This window comes from Ambystoma mexicanum, chromosome 13, assembly GCF_040938575.1.
Source record: "Ambystoma mexicanum isolate Mex_15411 chromosome 13, UKY_AmexF1_1, whole genome shotgun sequence".
NCBI classification, from domain to species: Eukaryota; Metazoa; Chordata; class Amphibia; order Caudata; family Ambystomatidae; genus Ambystoma; species Ambystoma mexicanum.
This window is the reverse complement of record NC_090938.1, coordinates 761,252,587-761,269,521: the sequence shown is the minus strand read 5'-3', so window position 1 is coordinate 761,269,521 and position 16,935 is coordinate 761,252,587. Positions and strand designations below refer to the sequence as shown.

Below are 16,935 nucleotides of genomic sequence, written 5' to 3'. Positions count from 1 at the left end.
TCATCTAAATTCTATCAGAATTCAAATTCACCTAGAAGCTATGCTTCACTCAAGGGATATTCACGAAAAAACTATTCAAGTTCATGCGCACAAATTTAATAGTCAAGTTGCTTATTTAAAATCGCAAAAAAATCACGTAATTCGTCAGATTAATAGAACTTCTCATTCTGACCTTGCTCGTGACAAATTGATTAAAGCAGTTAGACAAAGATTTCGTAATAAGTTAAAATGGCTAAAAAGACACCTTCTCTATGCGGACAACCAGAAATTATTTTATCACTTATTAAAGCATGACTCTAGGAAAATCTGGAATACTCTTCGTTCTATTACCTCGGAAAACACAACTAACTTTGATTCTGTTATTCCCGCCGAAAACTGGGTATCGTATATAAAACGCAAATATACCATGCCTGAGCGATTTCAATTTCTCAAGGGTAGCGAACCACGCTTGGATCTTGACCTTTCTTCCTTATGGTCCATAGAGGACATTATAGATGCCATCGGTCGATTGAAGCCTTCTAAAGCACCTGGTCCCGATGGTATTCCATCCTGTGTGTATAAATCGAACCCAGTATTCTGGGCCCACATTCTTAAAATCAAATTCGACCTGATCTTACAAACAGGACATATCCCCATTACATGGTCCTCTGCGTATGTTATTCCAATTTACAAAAAGGGCTCTCCGGAATGTCCCTCCAATTATCGCCCGATTGCCTTAACTGACGCTTCTTCCAAAATATTTTCTATTTTACTCATCCAACAATTACAAGCCTACATTGATGGAAAGAATATGCTGTCTATTTATCAGGGAGGATTTAGAAAATTCATTGGCTGTCAGCTAAATGCCACAATTCTAGCCCATCTTCAGGCTCATTCCTTGGCTAATCACTCAGGTCCAATTTATATGGCTAGTTTGGATTTGACCGCAGCTTTTGATTGTGTTATTCGAGAAGTCTTGTGGGAAAAAATGATCCAACTTGGTATTCCGACTAAATTAGTTGCTTTGATTGCAATACTTCACAAAAATACAAATTATTGCATGCGTCTCACTAAGGAAGGAGCCCTGACAGACCCCATTCCTACTGAGATCGGGGTGAAACAAGGCTGCAATATGGCAGCCATATTGTTCAATTTGTACCTGTTAGGATTTGATGAGAAATGGACCGCGGGGGAATGCTATTCTGTAAAGCTGGGTTCCCTGAACTTAGATTGGTTAGGCTTTGCTGATGATTTATTATTCTTCGATCGAACGCCCTTTGGTCTCCAACGAAAGTTGGACCTATTCTTGGATTTTGCATATAATCATAATCTTACGCCTAATCCAACGAAAACCTTTATAATGATTTTTTCTCAAAAAAAATCAAGATGCCATCGCTATTCTTGGCATATTAACAACACCAAAATTGAATGTTCTTCGATGCTTCACTATCTGGGATACCCGTTAGCTGATCAATATTCAATTACAATGTGGAAAAACTATCTCAACCGAAAAGTCAGGGGATTGACATCTCAGATGAAAATTATTCACCAGAAATATTGTATGTTTTCCCTAATACCGCTAATTCAATTTTATCTGCAGAAGGTCGAACCTATTATTCTATACTCCCTGGACATCTGCACATATGATTTAGATGCCTATCTAAATATCTTACAGGGGAAATTATGGAAAACAGTTCTGGGACTATCAATGTCGATTCCTAATGTGATGATTTGCCATGAACTAAACTTACTACAATTGTCGGTAAAACATACATGGCGTAAAATTATCAACCTAACTAAGATCTATAATCCACCGGAAAACACTCTTTATGTTAATCTGAATCAATTATTGTCTGAATCTCACATCAAATCACTCAATACTTACTCGCTTAAGCTTATTAAAATATTACATCTTATTAATGAATCGCCGTTATCTATGAGTATGCGGTTACCAAGCCAAAAACTGAAATTTCAAAGATTTTTTTGGTGTATAATGCTAGATGAAATGGGTAAATACCCCTTCTTCAAAGAATACAATGAAGTTCGCGGTAGATGGGGAACTCGTTTAAAATATCTCTTACAGTTCCCTTCTGCTCGCTTAAGAAACAACTATATGCGATTTCGTTTCAACCAATTTCATACCCGCGAACGACTTAAACACTGGACTGGTTACCTAAATAGGAATTCTGATACTAGTTGCCGCTTCTGTAGAAACTGCATAGCACATGAAACTCTTAAACATTTAGTGATCAGCTGTCCATTCTTTGAAGACCCTCGAATTCAATCTTTTGAGTACTTTTACTCTAACCATGCAATCTCAAAGGAACTTTTATGGAAACGCTGCATGGAAGGTCTCAGCCAGAATCTTATTCTCCGCCTAACTAACTTGTTGGCAATAATAGAATCGAAGTTGGCAGAAGACTTGTATGCCAAATAAAAAACATGCAAATTTCATTAGTAGATCGGGTAGATGGGTGAGAATGAACATTTAATATAATTATATCAAATGACCTTCTTATTACCTCTTGATAATCATACAAAGTCCTGAACTGTAATCTCATTCCTTGAATGCTAATTGGATATTTATTGGATGTTGTCTCAGAATTTTTCTGATAGGGCCTATGTCCCTATTCCCTTTCAATTTGTATTTTTAAACTCTCTAGTTTTATTAATCAAATGGAAATTCGGCATTATTCTTGTCCTGCTTATTCAAAATGTTGCCAAAGTTTGTTTGAGTGGATTGTCTTCGTATCTTTTAATTGTTAAGGTGCTTCATTATGTCTTAAATTATTGTTGTTTAGAATTTTTATTGGTATGTTAAATTGAATTGTAAAGGTTTTTATCTCAATAAACCAAATACAAAAAAAAAAAAAAAAAAAAAAAAAACATGCCTTGTAATGCTGACCTCATTGCTAAAATTCGTCTCCTCACTAACTTGACTCTGAGCCCACTGTCCATCAGCCTCACGGCACTGCTATATTACAAGCCGTCGCAAACTGCTGCTCACTCCCAGCTTGACCGCTAATGTATCTTGCTCTACTACCTATTTATTCCAAGTTGCGTATACCATTTCAAACTTACCTGCTCCTTCTATTCAATGTTTAACTCTAACATGCAGCTTATAAATGGTATGCGAGCCTCTGCATACCACCCCTATTTTGTAGCAATGTTACTCTCTGCTTACACTACTGTTTCGCTAAAGTCGTGCTGCCATCTGTTATCCCTAGTACGCTTATCCACTGCTTAACTACTGCCTTGTGTGATATTTGTACCACCGTATATTTGGTTTGAAGTTGTATCACTGACTGCTAACCCCTGTTGTGTTTGATACGTGGTCCCTGGCTACACTGGTTACTACGCATTAGCGCCCCTCGCATCCTGACTGCCCACTTGTGTTATTGCTTGATTACCACATTTTAAAGACTCATTTGCGTCACTGCTCTCCACTGCATTCTGAGAGACCCACTTGTGTGACTGCTGGTCTTTGCATCTTGTAGCCCCACCTATGCGACTGCTGGTCTTTGCATCTTGTAGCCCCACCTATGCGACTGCTGGTCTTTGCATCTTGTAGCCCCACCTATGCGACTGCTGGTCTTTGCATCTTGTAGCCCATCCGGTGTCACTGCTGGTCTTTGCATCTTGTAGCCCATCCGGTGTCACTGCTGGTCTTTGCATCTTGTAGCCCCACTTGTGTCACTGCTGGTCTTTGCATCTTGTAGCCCATCCGGTGTCACTGCTGGTCTTTGCATCTTGTAGCCCCACCTATGTGACTGCTGGTCTTTGCATCTTGTAGCCCCACCTATGTGATTGCTGGTCTTTGCATCTTGTAGCCCATCCGGTGTCACTGCTGGTCTTTGCATCTTGTAGCCCTACCTATGCGACTGCTGGTCTTTGCATCTTGTAGCCCTACCTATGTGACTGCTAGTCTTTGCATTTTGTAGCCCCACCTATGTGACTGCTGGTCTTTGCATCTTGTAGCCCATCCGGTGTCACTGCTGGTCTTTGCATCTTGTAGCCCATCCGGTGTCACTGCTGGTCTTTGCATCTTGTAGCCCATCCGGTGTCACTGCTGGTCTTTGCATTTTTGAGAGGCCCATGAATGTTCTACGACCCTCCCATATTTGCTATCTAACTTTTTGTGCAAGCATTATGCCCCTTAGTGCTACCACCTGCCTAGTATGTGTTTAGCTCTTGCTCATAGCTACCACAACCCCCTCTATGCCTACGCATTCTACCCCGACCCAAGGCCCTCAGTATCACCACCGTGACTGTGAGCACTGTGCAAGGTACTTTACCCGCATTGCAATATCCACTCACCATGCAATTCTGGCTTACCTTAATCATGCTCCCGTATTGTATCATTCAAGATGGTGTACCATCCAGTGCTAACCACTACGTAGCCCACAAAAAATGGTCTGTCTAAACGTGCCTTCCCTAGGCATCACCCTATCACTTGCCCTACACCATTTCCGCCCTCCATGCCACCATTTCCACTAGGCAGCAACCACTCCCACATCACTAGCCTTAACGACCACACATAGGACACTAAAATTAGCACCAACTCACACATAAGACAGCTCGCCCGCATCCATTCGAACACTGGCAATAACCTTTCTTATCCCATCACTGGCAAGACCAGGCGTCACCGCCTAAGATCTCGCACACTACGCCATGCTCATGACACCACACTTATATTTGCACTCTCTGCAACTAAACAGCAAGCAGGCATACTTACCGCCAACCCTGACATAACAGAGCGAAATAACAGAATAGGTAACAGATTTCCCATGAACATCAACCCACCAGCCAACCCTAACACTAAGACCACCAATAGACTGTGCACAGTTTCCAATAATACTAAACTCATGCACAGAAACTCCTACTCCAATATGACAAAGAACTTAGTCGACAACAGCCCCAACCACATCCAGAAGGGTACCAAAAAACACCCTATAAAAGGGTCACTACTAAATGTCATGTCCCTAGTTGCCCACGCAACTGAAATTGCAGATGTCATACTGACTAACAACTTTCGACTTCCTCGCCATGACAGAAACATGGCTGCACGATGCAGCTGGCCCGTCTCTAACCTTAGCTATCCCTGACAACTGCTCCATCCTCAGAGCTGATAGACCCAACGCTCAAGGAGGAGGTACAGCCATTATCTTCAAATCTACCTTAGACATGAGACTAGCCACCTCTTCTCTTCTGGCATCCTGTGAACTCCTCACAGTCGAGCTCCAAACGTCTCCCAAAAATACTATCACTGTTCACCTAGTATATGGTCCTCCAGGTCCCCCTGGATCTTTTTCGAAGAAGACATTACGTCACTAGTAGCTGAGAATACTAAACCTACGGCGCAAAACATCATCCTTGGCGACTTCAACCTTGGCTATAATGACCTACCAGCTACCTCTGTAGCCAAAGCACTATCAGAACAAGGTTTCTTACAAATAAGCACCCAACCCACTCATGAGAAAGGAAGGATACTCGACTGGGTAGCAGACCTCAACTGCAATATTACCCTAAAGGACTCCTCACCCCTCATGTGGACTGATCATCATCTCCTTTCCATAGATATCAATGTCAACAACTTAGAGCCTAAGAAGCCTCCTATTGCACCACCGTGTCTGACTAGGAATAAAAGTAACATCACAGCTGAGGCTATAATACCTTTGGTAGTCCCCATACTCAATGTACTACCTGCCACAACATTACCTGAATCTGTTGGATAACACCTACAATGATTCCATGAATAAAGCCATTGACATCATTGCCCCGTTAAAACTGTGCAAAGGTAAACCCAGAGCACATCTGAACTCCTGGTTCACCCCTGAACTTAAACTACTACGGACAGAAAAAAGAAAACTTGACACTTTGGAAAAAGACCCCTTCTACAGAAAATAAAGTCAACCTAACCAACATCACTGCTATATATAAAAGTGAGATAATCCGCACCAAAAAAGAAACTTTCAACGCCAGAATAAAGCAGGCAGGATCCAGCACTAGAGAATTATTCAACATCTTTAAGGAATTAGAAAACCCTAATCCACCAGCAGATACCTGTACCAAGGACAAACCTTGGTGCACCAGCATTCAAAATGCTCTCGCCAACAAAATTACAAGGCTCCAAGCCAAAATAGATGACAAACAGCCCCAACTCACCTCCGGTAAATTCAGCAGCCCAATCACTTCATCATCCGCATACCTTAACTCAGGTTTCAAATTCAATAAGGTAACCATACCTCAGGTACAAAAAATCATAGCATCGCTGAAACCATCTAACTGCAAAGGTGACAGCTGCCCAGCTCAGATCATAAAAGACGCAGCCAGAGATGTATCTCCTTTTATTACCAAACTAATAAACTCTTTGTTTTGCGCGCAACTCAGTCCCTAGCAACCTGAAACAATCTTGGGTTCTCCCACTACTCAAGAAACAAACATTAGATCCGTCTATACCCACCAATTATAGACCGATCAGCACTGTCCCGTTCTTACTGAAAATCTTAGATAGAGTTGCATACTTGCAAATTCAAGACTATCTAGAGACAAACAAACTATTAGGAATCCGTCAATCTGGCTTTAGACCCCAACATGGAACGGAAACTGCCCTGATTAACCTTAAAAGTTAGATCGACTAACTAAAAGATAAAGGCAGAGTTGCCATCCGACTTCTCTTAGACTTATCGGCAGCCTTTGACCTGGTTGACCATAAAATCCTATGCGACCTCCTGTCATTGGCAGCACACTTCTCCAACTCTGCTGTCACGTGAATCCAATCCTTCCTCGCAAACAGAACCATGCGCGTTTTCTCACCCACAGCTGCGGCTGACCCGATCCCCATCTCCTGTGGTATCCCAAAAGGCTCCTGTGTATCGCCCACTTTGTACAATATCTTTACAAAGCCCCTATTTGACAAATTGGACTGTCTGGGTGTCACCTACACTAACTATGTAAATGATACCCAGATACTCCTAACATTATCAGGTACCTTCGACCTTGATGTTTGCCGGATTAACAAAGTCTTCACCATCATTCAGGCATGGATGGCCACACATGGCCCCTGTCTGAATGATGATAAGACTGAGCTACTCCTAGTCGGCTCATCCAACAACCTGTTGGGACTGAGTTTCAGCTACAGCAGCATCCTCATTGATGGAAACAACATACCTATTGCCAAAAATGTAAAAACCCTTGGTTTATACCTTGATGCCAACACCAACCTTACCAAACAAGTAAATATGACTGCCTCAGCCACTGCCTACACTGGCAAGCTGATCAGGGCCTGCAGACCCCTACTGTCTTCCAATAGCTGCCTTATATTGGCCAGAGCACTTATACAGTCCAAACTGGACTACTACAATGGCCTATACTTAGGCGCCAACACATCCATAATTAACAAATTGCAGGTTCTGCAAAATAATGCACTCAGAGCTGCATTAAACGTACCTAGAAGAGAGTACATTTCTGCAACCAGAATAATTGTGCAAATAGCCTCTCCATACAAGAAAAAAATTGATTTCAAAACCATCTGCCTCACCTACAAAGCTTTGAACCACCAAGCCCCCACCATATCCCACGGACAGATTTACCCTGAAATTGTCAGCCAGAATCACTAGATCTACCAACACATCTTGCCTGGTGGTGCCCAGGTATATCCTAAAAAGAGCTGGTGGAACCAGCTTCCTGGTTCTAGCCTCCCAATTATGGAACACACTTCCACAGGACATCAAAACTATCCCTACCTTTCAATCATTCAGAAGTCACGTCATCACATGGTTACTGAACAAAAACGAACACTACCTACCTTACACTTGACATCACCCTGTACCCTACCCTCTTAACTGTATATATCTATATCCATGCCTTGCATCTGCTATTGAATGTATTATCTGTACTCTGTCTGCATAAACTGTATAAACTGCATCTTGTAACCATTACCCTCAAGTGCCCAGATACCCCTAGGTTAGGCGCGCTATATAAATAAAATAAACAAACAAACATGTAACTACTCGGAGCAGGTGCTTTGCGCTGCCGAGTTACGCGCTGGTGCTGTGGCGTGCCTCCCTCTGTAACTTTCGAAAAGCAATTCCACCGCACCACGTCACACTCAAGTGTGAACAATACAAAAAACCAGTGTGTTATATGATATTTAAGAAAATAAGTTGGGATTTCAGCATACAGAGAAATTGTGATATGGCAGCTGAACAGCCACTTGAAAGGAGAGGGGTTTGAACCCTATTACACAATACCTTTTGTTTCATCTTAAATACACTAACAAATATATACTAATATAGTACATGTACTAATTCAAAAACATGAATGCCTATTTCAAGATGTAATTTAGAAGGCGTGTAGCATGTGTAACATATAATGCACGTTACCACTTCTTAGGCATTAGAAAATAAAAAGCATTTATAGTGGAAAGGAAATGTATACCAAAACCTATATATTAGTTGTACTTCAAGGTGTAGTCTCAGCCCACAAACCAAACAGGAACTGTGCCTGATGGTTTAGAGCCTGCCTTGCTGTACGGACGTGGGTGGGGGAAGGCAGGCAAATTGCCCCAAACTGAAAGGCGCCGATATCAGGAGTTGCGCCACCTTATCTGGTTCAATCGGCTCCACCTCAGTTATGGGACCACGCCCTGGCTATACCGAATCCAAAGGTCAAGGGGTAGATTGAAGCTCTCGATTTGCTGTCTGCAAACAAAAAGATTATACATCGGAGGAACGAAGCAACTGACCTGCGCCAAGACATATGGGCTCTCGGCAGTGTCCTCTAGGGCCAGTTTAGCTATTCCTACTTCTCATCTCCCAGCCAGTTTAGCTATCGATACTTCTCCTCGTCTCACAGCCAGTGTAGCTATTCCTACTTCTCCTCGTCTCCCAGCCAGTTCCTACTTCTCCTCGTCTCCCAGCCAGTTTAGCTGTTGCTACTTATCCTCGTCTCACAGCCAGTGTAGCTATTCCTACTTCTCCTCGTCTCCCAGCCAGTGTAGCTATTCCTACTTCCACTCGTCTCCCAGACAGTTTAGCTATTCCTACTTCTCTTGGTTTCCCCTTGCTCGTCTTGACCACTGTGTAGGCTCTTCAGGTACTAGGCCTGATACAGAATAAATGTACTGGGGCCCTAGGGTTGGAACCGTCCTTGCTAAGGTCTGTTTTTTGTTGTGATGCCCTTGTTAATGCAAGGACACAGAATGCGTTTTGAGGTGAAGCCCACACCTTTGTTGTATGATAAGGGTTTTTCCTGGATACCTCGCAGTATACTGTTTTTCAGAAAGTATATTTTCCACGTTATTTTGCGTTTGGTGATAAGTGCCGGTTTTTATTCATCAAATTAGTTGTGGTGTGGGCACATGGTCCCAGTTAAGGTCAGCCGACACATGTTTCGACCTTGTGGGTCTTTATCAAGACTAGTATTGGTGATTTCTTGCCCCATGTGGGGGGTCCTCAGTTGTGATTCGCGGTCAGTCCTGTGTATGAGAACTGGGCTCCACATGGGCCCTGGTATTCAGTATATTGTGGCGTTGATACGTCCTCGGTCCGTTGGCCAAACACGTGTTGGCTGACCTTAACTGGGACCATGTGCCTACATCACAACTAATTTGATGAATAAAAACCTGCACTTATCACCAAACGCAAAATAGTGTGGAAAATATACTTTCTGAAAAACAGTATACTATGAGGTATCCAGGAAAACCACATCCCAAAACAGAATAACTCATGCTCTTCCTTTACATTATTTGTGTTGTTTATTAGAAAGACCTGGGTGTATTATTAGGGAGATATTGGCCTAAACCCTATCAATGCAATTGTCTCAATTTCATCAGTGGATTACTTTTGTAAGTGGTATATTTAGGTAATGTTAAATCAATAAAGGGGTTTTGTTAACAAAAATACAATTGGAGCAGCGCACAGCGATAGAAAGAAGTGCACAACCGGACAGCACAGGTACGCCCGCCCATATCTAAGGAGGCGCTAACAGAAACTCACAGACTTCCCAGTACACAACAATACCAATACCAGCACAGGAACACTGATGCATAGAGCCAAATAGGCAAGCCACAACGAGAGCTACAGAGTTACTAATAAGTGGCGCAACTATGAGGACATAGAATCAGCAGTCCACAACCATAGAAACACAAGGCACAAAGTATGCAACCACAGCCGTACACAGGGCAAGCAGGGTGCGACCACAGCCACACACAGGTCAAGCAGTGCTTAACCACCCATAGCCATGCACAGGGCAAGAAGTGCGCAACCACCCACAACCACACATGGCCAAGCAGTGTGCAACCACCCACAGCCACGCACAGGCCAAGCAGTGACCAACCACTAACAGCCACGCACAGGCCAAGCAGTGACCAACCACTCACAGGGCAAGCAGTGTGCAACCACAGCTGCACACAGGGTAAGCAGTGTGCAACCACCCACAGGGCAGTACGCAACCACCCACAGGGCAAGCAGTGCACAACCATCCACAGCCACAAAGGGCACGCCATGCGCGCCCACTCAGCACTCAGAGCCACGCAGAGGGCAAGCAGTATGCAACCACTCGCAGCTATGCACTGAGGGCAAGCAGTGCGCAACCACAGCCGCACTGAGGGCAGGCAGTGTACAACCATATTATCTGGTGCACAAGCAGAGATACAGGGCCAGCTGGGTACAACTAGGGACACAGGGCCAGAAGCATGCAGAGAGGAATGTAGGGCCTGCAGTGCCCCACTCTGATTAGAGGGGCAATTAGTGAACAGCAAAACCATAAATACAATTGCTAGGTGTGCACAGCTATAAAGACAAAGCCAGCAGCCCACAGGTATAGACCCCCAGGGCCAGCAGTGTACAACAGCCAGGGCAAGCTCATCCACAACCGAAAACAGGCAAAAGCAGAGCACAAGCACAGAGACTAAGGGCAAATAGTCCACAACCATAGTAACACTAACACATGGCAAGCAGTGCACAACCATATGGACACAGGGCAAACAGCTCACAACAATAAAGATACAGGGTCGGTAGGGGCACAATGCCATCAGCACACAGTAAAGAACACAGAGTCTGCAGCGCTCAGCTATGAACACACTGGGCAATCAGTGAACAGCAGAACCATGAATTAAATGGCCAGCAGTGCACACCTATTAAGACACAATGGGCCAGATGCGTGTAATAAACACAATGGGCAAGCAGCGCCCAACCAGCGGCACAATGGGCCAGCAGTGCGCAACCAGCGGCACAATGGGCCAGCAGCGTGCAACCAGCGACACAATGGACCAGCACTGCGCAACCACGGTCACAACGGACCAGCAGCGGCCAACCAGGGGCACAAAGGGCCAAAGGCGTGCAAATGACCAACAGTGCACAACCGGAGGCACAAAGAGCCAGCAGTGCGTCACCAAAGAGACAGAGGCAGGTATGCACAAAATATCACAGAGCCAGAAGTCCAAATCATGGTAAATAGCACAACTTGGTTCCACTTAGCATGTGCTGCATAGAGGTCAGTCAAGATGCAGAAGGGAAGATCCAGGTCTTCAGTGCCTTCTGGAAGGCAAGGTGATCCTCTTGCTTCCAGAAGGCACTCAAGACCTGGCTCTTCCCTTCTGCATCTTGACTGACCTAGTCCACCTCCTGGGTGAACTACCACCCCTGACAGATAGGCGGGAGCACCAACAAGTCTCGTGAGGAGACCACTAAATAGAAATCAGCCAGCACGGAAAGGAGTCCAGTTGATCCATATGATATGATCTGCACACCCTCATCACATATAGAAAGCAGCCTACATTCTCTGGTACGTATACCACTCCATCTCAATGGCACATAGCCGTGGTCCTTCCCAGAGCTCGGCCACCCAACTGCATACATCTGCAATTACTCACTACCCAACCTCATAATGCACATCACCTCTGCCATCAGAATGCAGCGGAGTCTCACAAAAGAAAATTCAGTCCAGCTGGACACCTAATCAGTCTCTGTGACTCACCAACCCTACTGACAAGTCTATCACAGCACCCATCCACTAACCAGATGGGACTTGGCCACCTCGCCCTAACTTAATGCTGGCTAAAAGGCACACACACTTTCCAAAAAATCCTCCTTCAATTCTCATACCTTGGTCCTCCAAGGTCCCTCGCCCACAGCACTTTCAGACCATACCAATAGCAATGGGCGCTATACGAATGCCATATAATGTTACATAACATACTGTGGAGAAAAAGTCAGCAGTGGAACGAACATCCATCAAACCAAAGAATGTAACCAGAGAATCTCTTGACATCCATCTGGGCTTGCCAGCAACTTAGAAAACTTTAGAAGACGGTCCAAAGACCAAAATGACACTAACTTCCGAACACCTAAAAACGTGTTCAAAAGTATATACTCTGTTCCTTTGAGGATCCCTGACTTTTTAGGATGAATAAGGCCACACCACTACTGCTAGGTGACGGTCTAAAAAGAATTTTAAAAGCACCTGAAGCATCAGTAGGGGGCAGAAGGTGTGGGGGAAATTCCAGTACCCACATATTTGGAAGAAGTGCAACAGTATACAAGTATGCTCGAGTTTTCAGTGAATTTGAAATTTCCAACACAAGTCATGTAGATGCTTAGCCTAGTACATAGTGACCTTGCTTCATAAGGCAGAGAGGCAGGTCAGTGTTTATGGCACTCCCAAATCCATGGTTCGATGTTATGGGAGCAATTTACCTCCTGCTTCTACCTCAGGAAAGCTTGGTTAGCTTGCTACCAGGAGCTACGGTTGGCTCCTCAGGCCAACTGCTGCCTTACAAACATGCATGTGTAACATTAACTTTAATTGTTTGAGAATTTAAATAAAGAAGCATTAGAACACATTTAAATATAATGGATTACACATAATGGGCAAAAAGTGAAAGTGTACATTTGATGCGGAAGTTACATGTGTGGTGCGCAGTGTATTTGCTCCTGCCTACTGGGTGATGCCCGACACCCAGGAGCTAGTTTTGGCTCCTGCTCATCGAATCTTAATTTCGAACCTCGTAATCTCCAACTGATAAACACCTCCCAGGAGAGAAGGAATGCCAACGAAGAAAACTTCCAACATGGCCGCGCTTCATGACCACTGTGCCCAGTATATCCAACCCAGCAGCCCAAGGGGACCAAAGTTCGCCGCCACTCAAGAAAGACAAGCAGGAAGAGCAAAAATACAAGTCTCAATTTATTGCGACAGGGGTGGTGAAGCGACGACACATCAGAGACAGGCCACTCGTGAAGAAGCGGCTAGTGCCTTCACAGTAACTTCCAAGGAAAGATTTCCCAGTGCCTGAAAGTCTGCAGCAAAAACGACATAATGAAAAAGTTTGAGAAAAGTCCACTCCAGAGGCCCACTTGAACATTAACATATTTTCCTTCTCATTTTAGTTTGTCTCTTGGAGTTTTTCACTTATTGTCCAGTTGATTACAATAATTGCCCGTGTTCCGTGCCTCTATGAGAGTTCTGCCTTCTGCTGGGGGAAAGGTCGTCAGCGCGTGATGATGTCACAGTATGACCTCGGCAACCTGACGTCAGAGCCCGGCTCTCCACCCGCGAATTCTGTGCGTGCACGAGGCCTAGAAAAACGTTTAACCATGACAACCAAAACTCCACGTTTTCCAGAAACTAAAGTGCGCATGTCAAAATGGCTGCTTTTAAGCAGAAAAACGCAGGCTGCACTTTCCCACTGAAACCACACCCCTTGGCTTGCTACTCCGCTCATCTGTGTTCACTCTTTAACCCCCTCCCCATATAAAACATTTAAATAGGAGAAAAAAATCCCTCAAGAACCGGCTCAACAACTTTAAAAACAGCTCTTCGCAACAGGCACACACGAGAACACGGTTTTGAAAGTGTAGCTTACATAAAATATATATATTTGTATATAAACCCCAGAGCGACGGTACACTCACTGTCCCTTCGCCATCCACAGTGGATCCTGTCCCCTGGTGAAGAAAAAAAATAAATACCAATTTGCGATGTGGGGGCGGTGGGCTGTAGTTATTCGGGTATCTCTTTCGTTTCGACATTGCCTTGATGATTAACTTTGCGGGGTCAAGTCGCCTCAGCGTGTCCACAAAAGGGCAGACGTGCACCCCCACACACCTACCCATCTCGTTAAAAATATCCAGTGTTTATATAGTGGTTGCGATTAGGGGGATGTCTGGACTCCGGCCATTTTGGCAAACAGGTTAAGCGAGGCACAAGTAGACAAAGGGATTGCACAGGATCACACAATTTGGTAATGATTAAATCGGGGCAAGATCCCAATCCTTGGCTTCCGAGCTGAAGAGGTTGCCCACATCTCAACGTCACAAGGGGACCAGTGCCCATATTCAGCCCTAGACTGCACCTCAACTTAGCCAGTAGACTGTATCCCATCCTAGCAACTTGAGCAAATCCCATCCAAGCCACTGTCCCATTTTAGCCTCTAGAGTCTAGACTATTTAGTTCCCGAGAGGGCCTATAATAGCCCCTTCACATCTTCGCCAGTAAACCCTCTACCATCCTAGCAACTTAACCAAAACCATCTTATCAACTGGACCCCCTCACATCTGGGCAACTAGATCAGCGCCCACCTTTGCTTCTAGCCCACAACCTATCTTATCATGTAGACCAAACCTGATTTAGTCTTTGAGAGCGAGTAGACCACATCTCAATTTAGCGACCGGACCACAGATCAGCCAAGCCACAAGCTTCCAAATCAACTTGACCAGTAGAGCATTTGTTTCTTGAATACTAGATGTCTTCTCTTAATACCACTACTCGTTCTTTCGGTGCAATGAAGAAGGCTTCTCTGGAAGGTGTGGCGGTGGCACTGGCTCTGGCGTGTCACGGTCAGGATCGCGGTCACCCCCCATGACAAACCTCCCGTCGGTAGCATCGCCATCATGGTCCTCCTCCTCCACCTCCAGTCCCGCCTGGATGCTGACCGACAGCACCAGCACCTGCAGGAGGCCAAAGAGGAATGCAAACTGAAGCAGGTACTCCTGGACCAGCCAGAAGACCACGTGCAGGCCGTAGGAGGCCACCAGGAACATGGCCATGCCGTGCAGCCAGAGCTTGACGAGGCCCCGGAGGCCAAGGATGTCCAGGCACAGCCGGAAGACGGGCGAGCTGAGCCACAGGAAGCTGATCACGCTCAGGTCCACGAGATGGCGTATAAAGTTGAAACAGATCTGGTAATGTTCTGGGGTCTCCAGGTCACTGGTGGGGCTGGTTGATTTCCGGAAGCCCCACTGCCTCCCTTCTGCTGCAATCTCCTGGACCCCAAAGTACACAGGTGGCAGAGTCTGGGACTCTGAGTAGATCTTCTCGGTGATGGGGGCTCCAGCACCACTGTCGCTGCGACCCCACCATTTGAGATAGCCAAGGACGGCGGGCGCCTGGAAGTTCCATCTCAGCCATGTTTTTCCAGGGGATGGTGCCTCCAGGGGAAGGGTCTCCTCCTTTACTGACCCCTCATCACCTTCCTCCTTCTTTGGGGGGCTTCTCCTCCACCAGAGTACCTTGCTGAGCAGATCCGGCAGAGGCCATGCCCACGCTTTGCTTGAGAACATGGCCAGGTGGGTCTCAGGCACTCATCAAGGAACTGGCTGTGGTTGGTGGCGGAGGATCAACCAATCAGTCTTACGACCCAAAAGCTGTCTCCATCAAGTCAATCTGTGGAGTAGCAGTCTGGGGTTAGAGGTGAAGACCACCAGGTCTGCCTAACAAGCCCAGGCGTGAAAATGGCACACTCAACCAAACACAGGCACGATAGTACTGAGTAAACAAGCTGTATCTGGGAGTCATAAGCAAGCTGGTGACCAGGATTGCCTCGATGTCTGGAAGAGTGGGGGGTTCAAGCGCTTAGAGGCAGTTCACTTGGATGGATACATTCCACGAATTCAAGGAAAGCTTCACCCCCGCTTGGGCTTGCGAAGGTTCGCGGACTTCGCCCATATTCGCCCCTGTTATTTTCTGTCGGGTGCCAGGGCTGATTTCCTTAGTCAGCAGCACTTTTGGGGGGATTCTCTGCTGCTAGGTGATGCCTCGCCTCCTGTGCTTCTTTCTTCCGGTGGGATAGCCGCAGAGGCTCGCGGATCTGGACGTGTTTTCCACCCACTCGATTCCGGGGTGTTATCTCCTCTCGGGTACCAGGGGGTCCAGGACGCTGATCTCGCAAGTAGACCGCCTAGGATTTCTGCAGGGTCCCTGCCGCCCCAGTGGTTTCCTTGCTTGCCCTTCTTGGGCTCTCAGGACCCAGTAGTGCTTTCGTTTCAGCCTCGAGTTTGGCAGGAGGAGGAGGGCGGGCAGCTCAGGCCCTTCCCCCACCTATGGGAACACGGTACAAGCAGGAAACAGCTGGGGCGAGGTGGCCCTGCCCACTCGCTGCATCACAGATACTTTAAAAAAAAACACAAGAGGCTCTACGGTGGCCGACTGTGGACAAAAAGGGCATGCAAAAAAGTCAATAGCATAAACAGTAAAATAGTTTAGATTAGGGGGGGGGGGGGGGGGGCCTTTGGCTGATGTTTGCCCGACTGACATAGTTATGATTCATTCATATAGAATAGAATGCGGTGGGCACATCTGGTCTTTTGGGCGTTAACTCAGTGAGTTAACGCACAGAAGCTGCTGAGATATCCGCGTAACCTCTAAGTCACAGGGTGGCATTCCTGCAGGAGTGAGTCAAGCGTTTCCTGGGTCGATGAATGAACTGGGGTGGTTACACCTCTACAGTGCTGCAAAAAGGGGCACAGCAAAGCACACCCAGGGTCAGACAGCACCAGGGCCTTTCAACTTTTTCAGTTCGTGTGCGCCCGGGGTGGGTCCTCAAGCCCCATGTTGGCAGTCACACAGAAACATACTCCTTTAATGCGGGACGTTAAACGTGTACAGCATCACGTTACAGGCTGCTTTTGCTGGCGACTTCAAGCCGACGCCTCCCTCTTGCAGCCTCCGGCCTTC

At 45.9% G+C, this 16,935-nt stretch overlaps 1 protein-coding gene across 1 annotated transcript; it reads right to left on the bottom strand.

Annotated features, from left to right (window-relative positions):
- Positions 1–13,154: 13,154 nt before the first annotated feature.
- Positions 13,155–16,347, bottom strand: C13H6orf47 (chromosome 13 C6orf47 homolog). The gene has a single exon (XM_069635084.1). It carries the CDS (start codon positions 15,540–15,542, stop codon positions 14,745–14,747), a length of 798 nt encoding a protein of 265 aa, XP_069491185.1. The 5' UTR covers positions 15,543–16,347; the 3' UTR covers positions 13,155–14,744.
- Positions 16,348–16,935: the final 588 nt, after the last annotated feature.

Excerpts from the sequence above, each read along its gene's own strand:
- C13H6orf47 (XM_069635084.1), bottom strand. The coding sequence starts at position 15,542 with ATGTTCTCAAGCAAAGCGTGGGCATGGCCTCTGCCGGATCTGCTCAGC.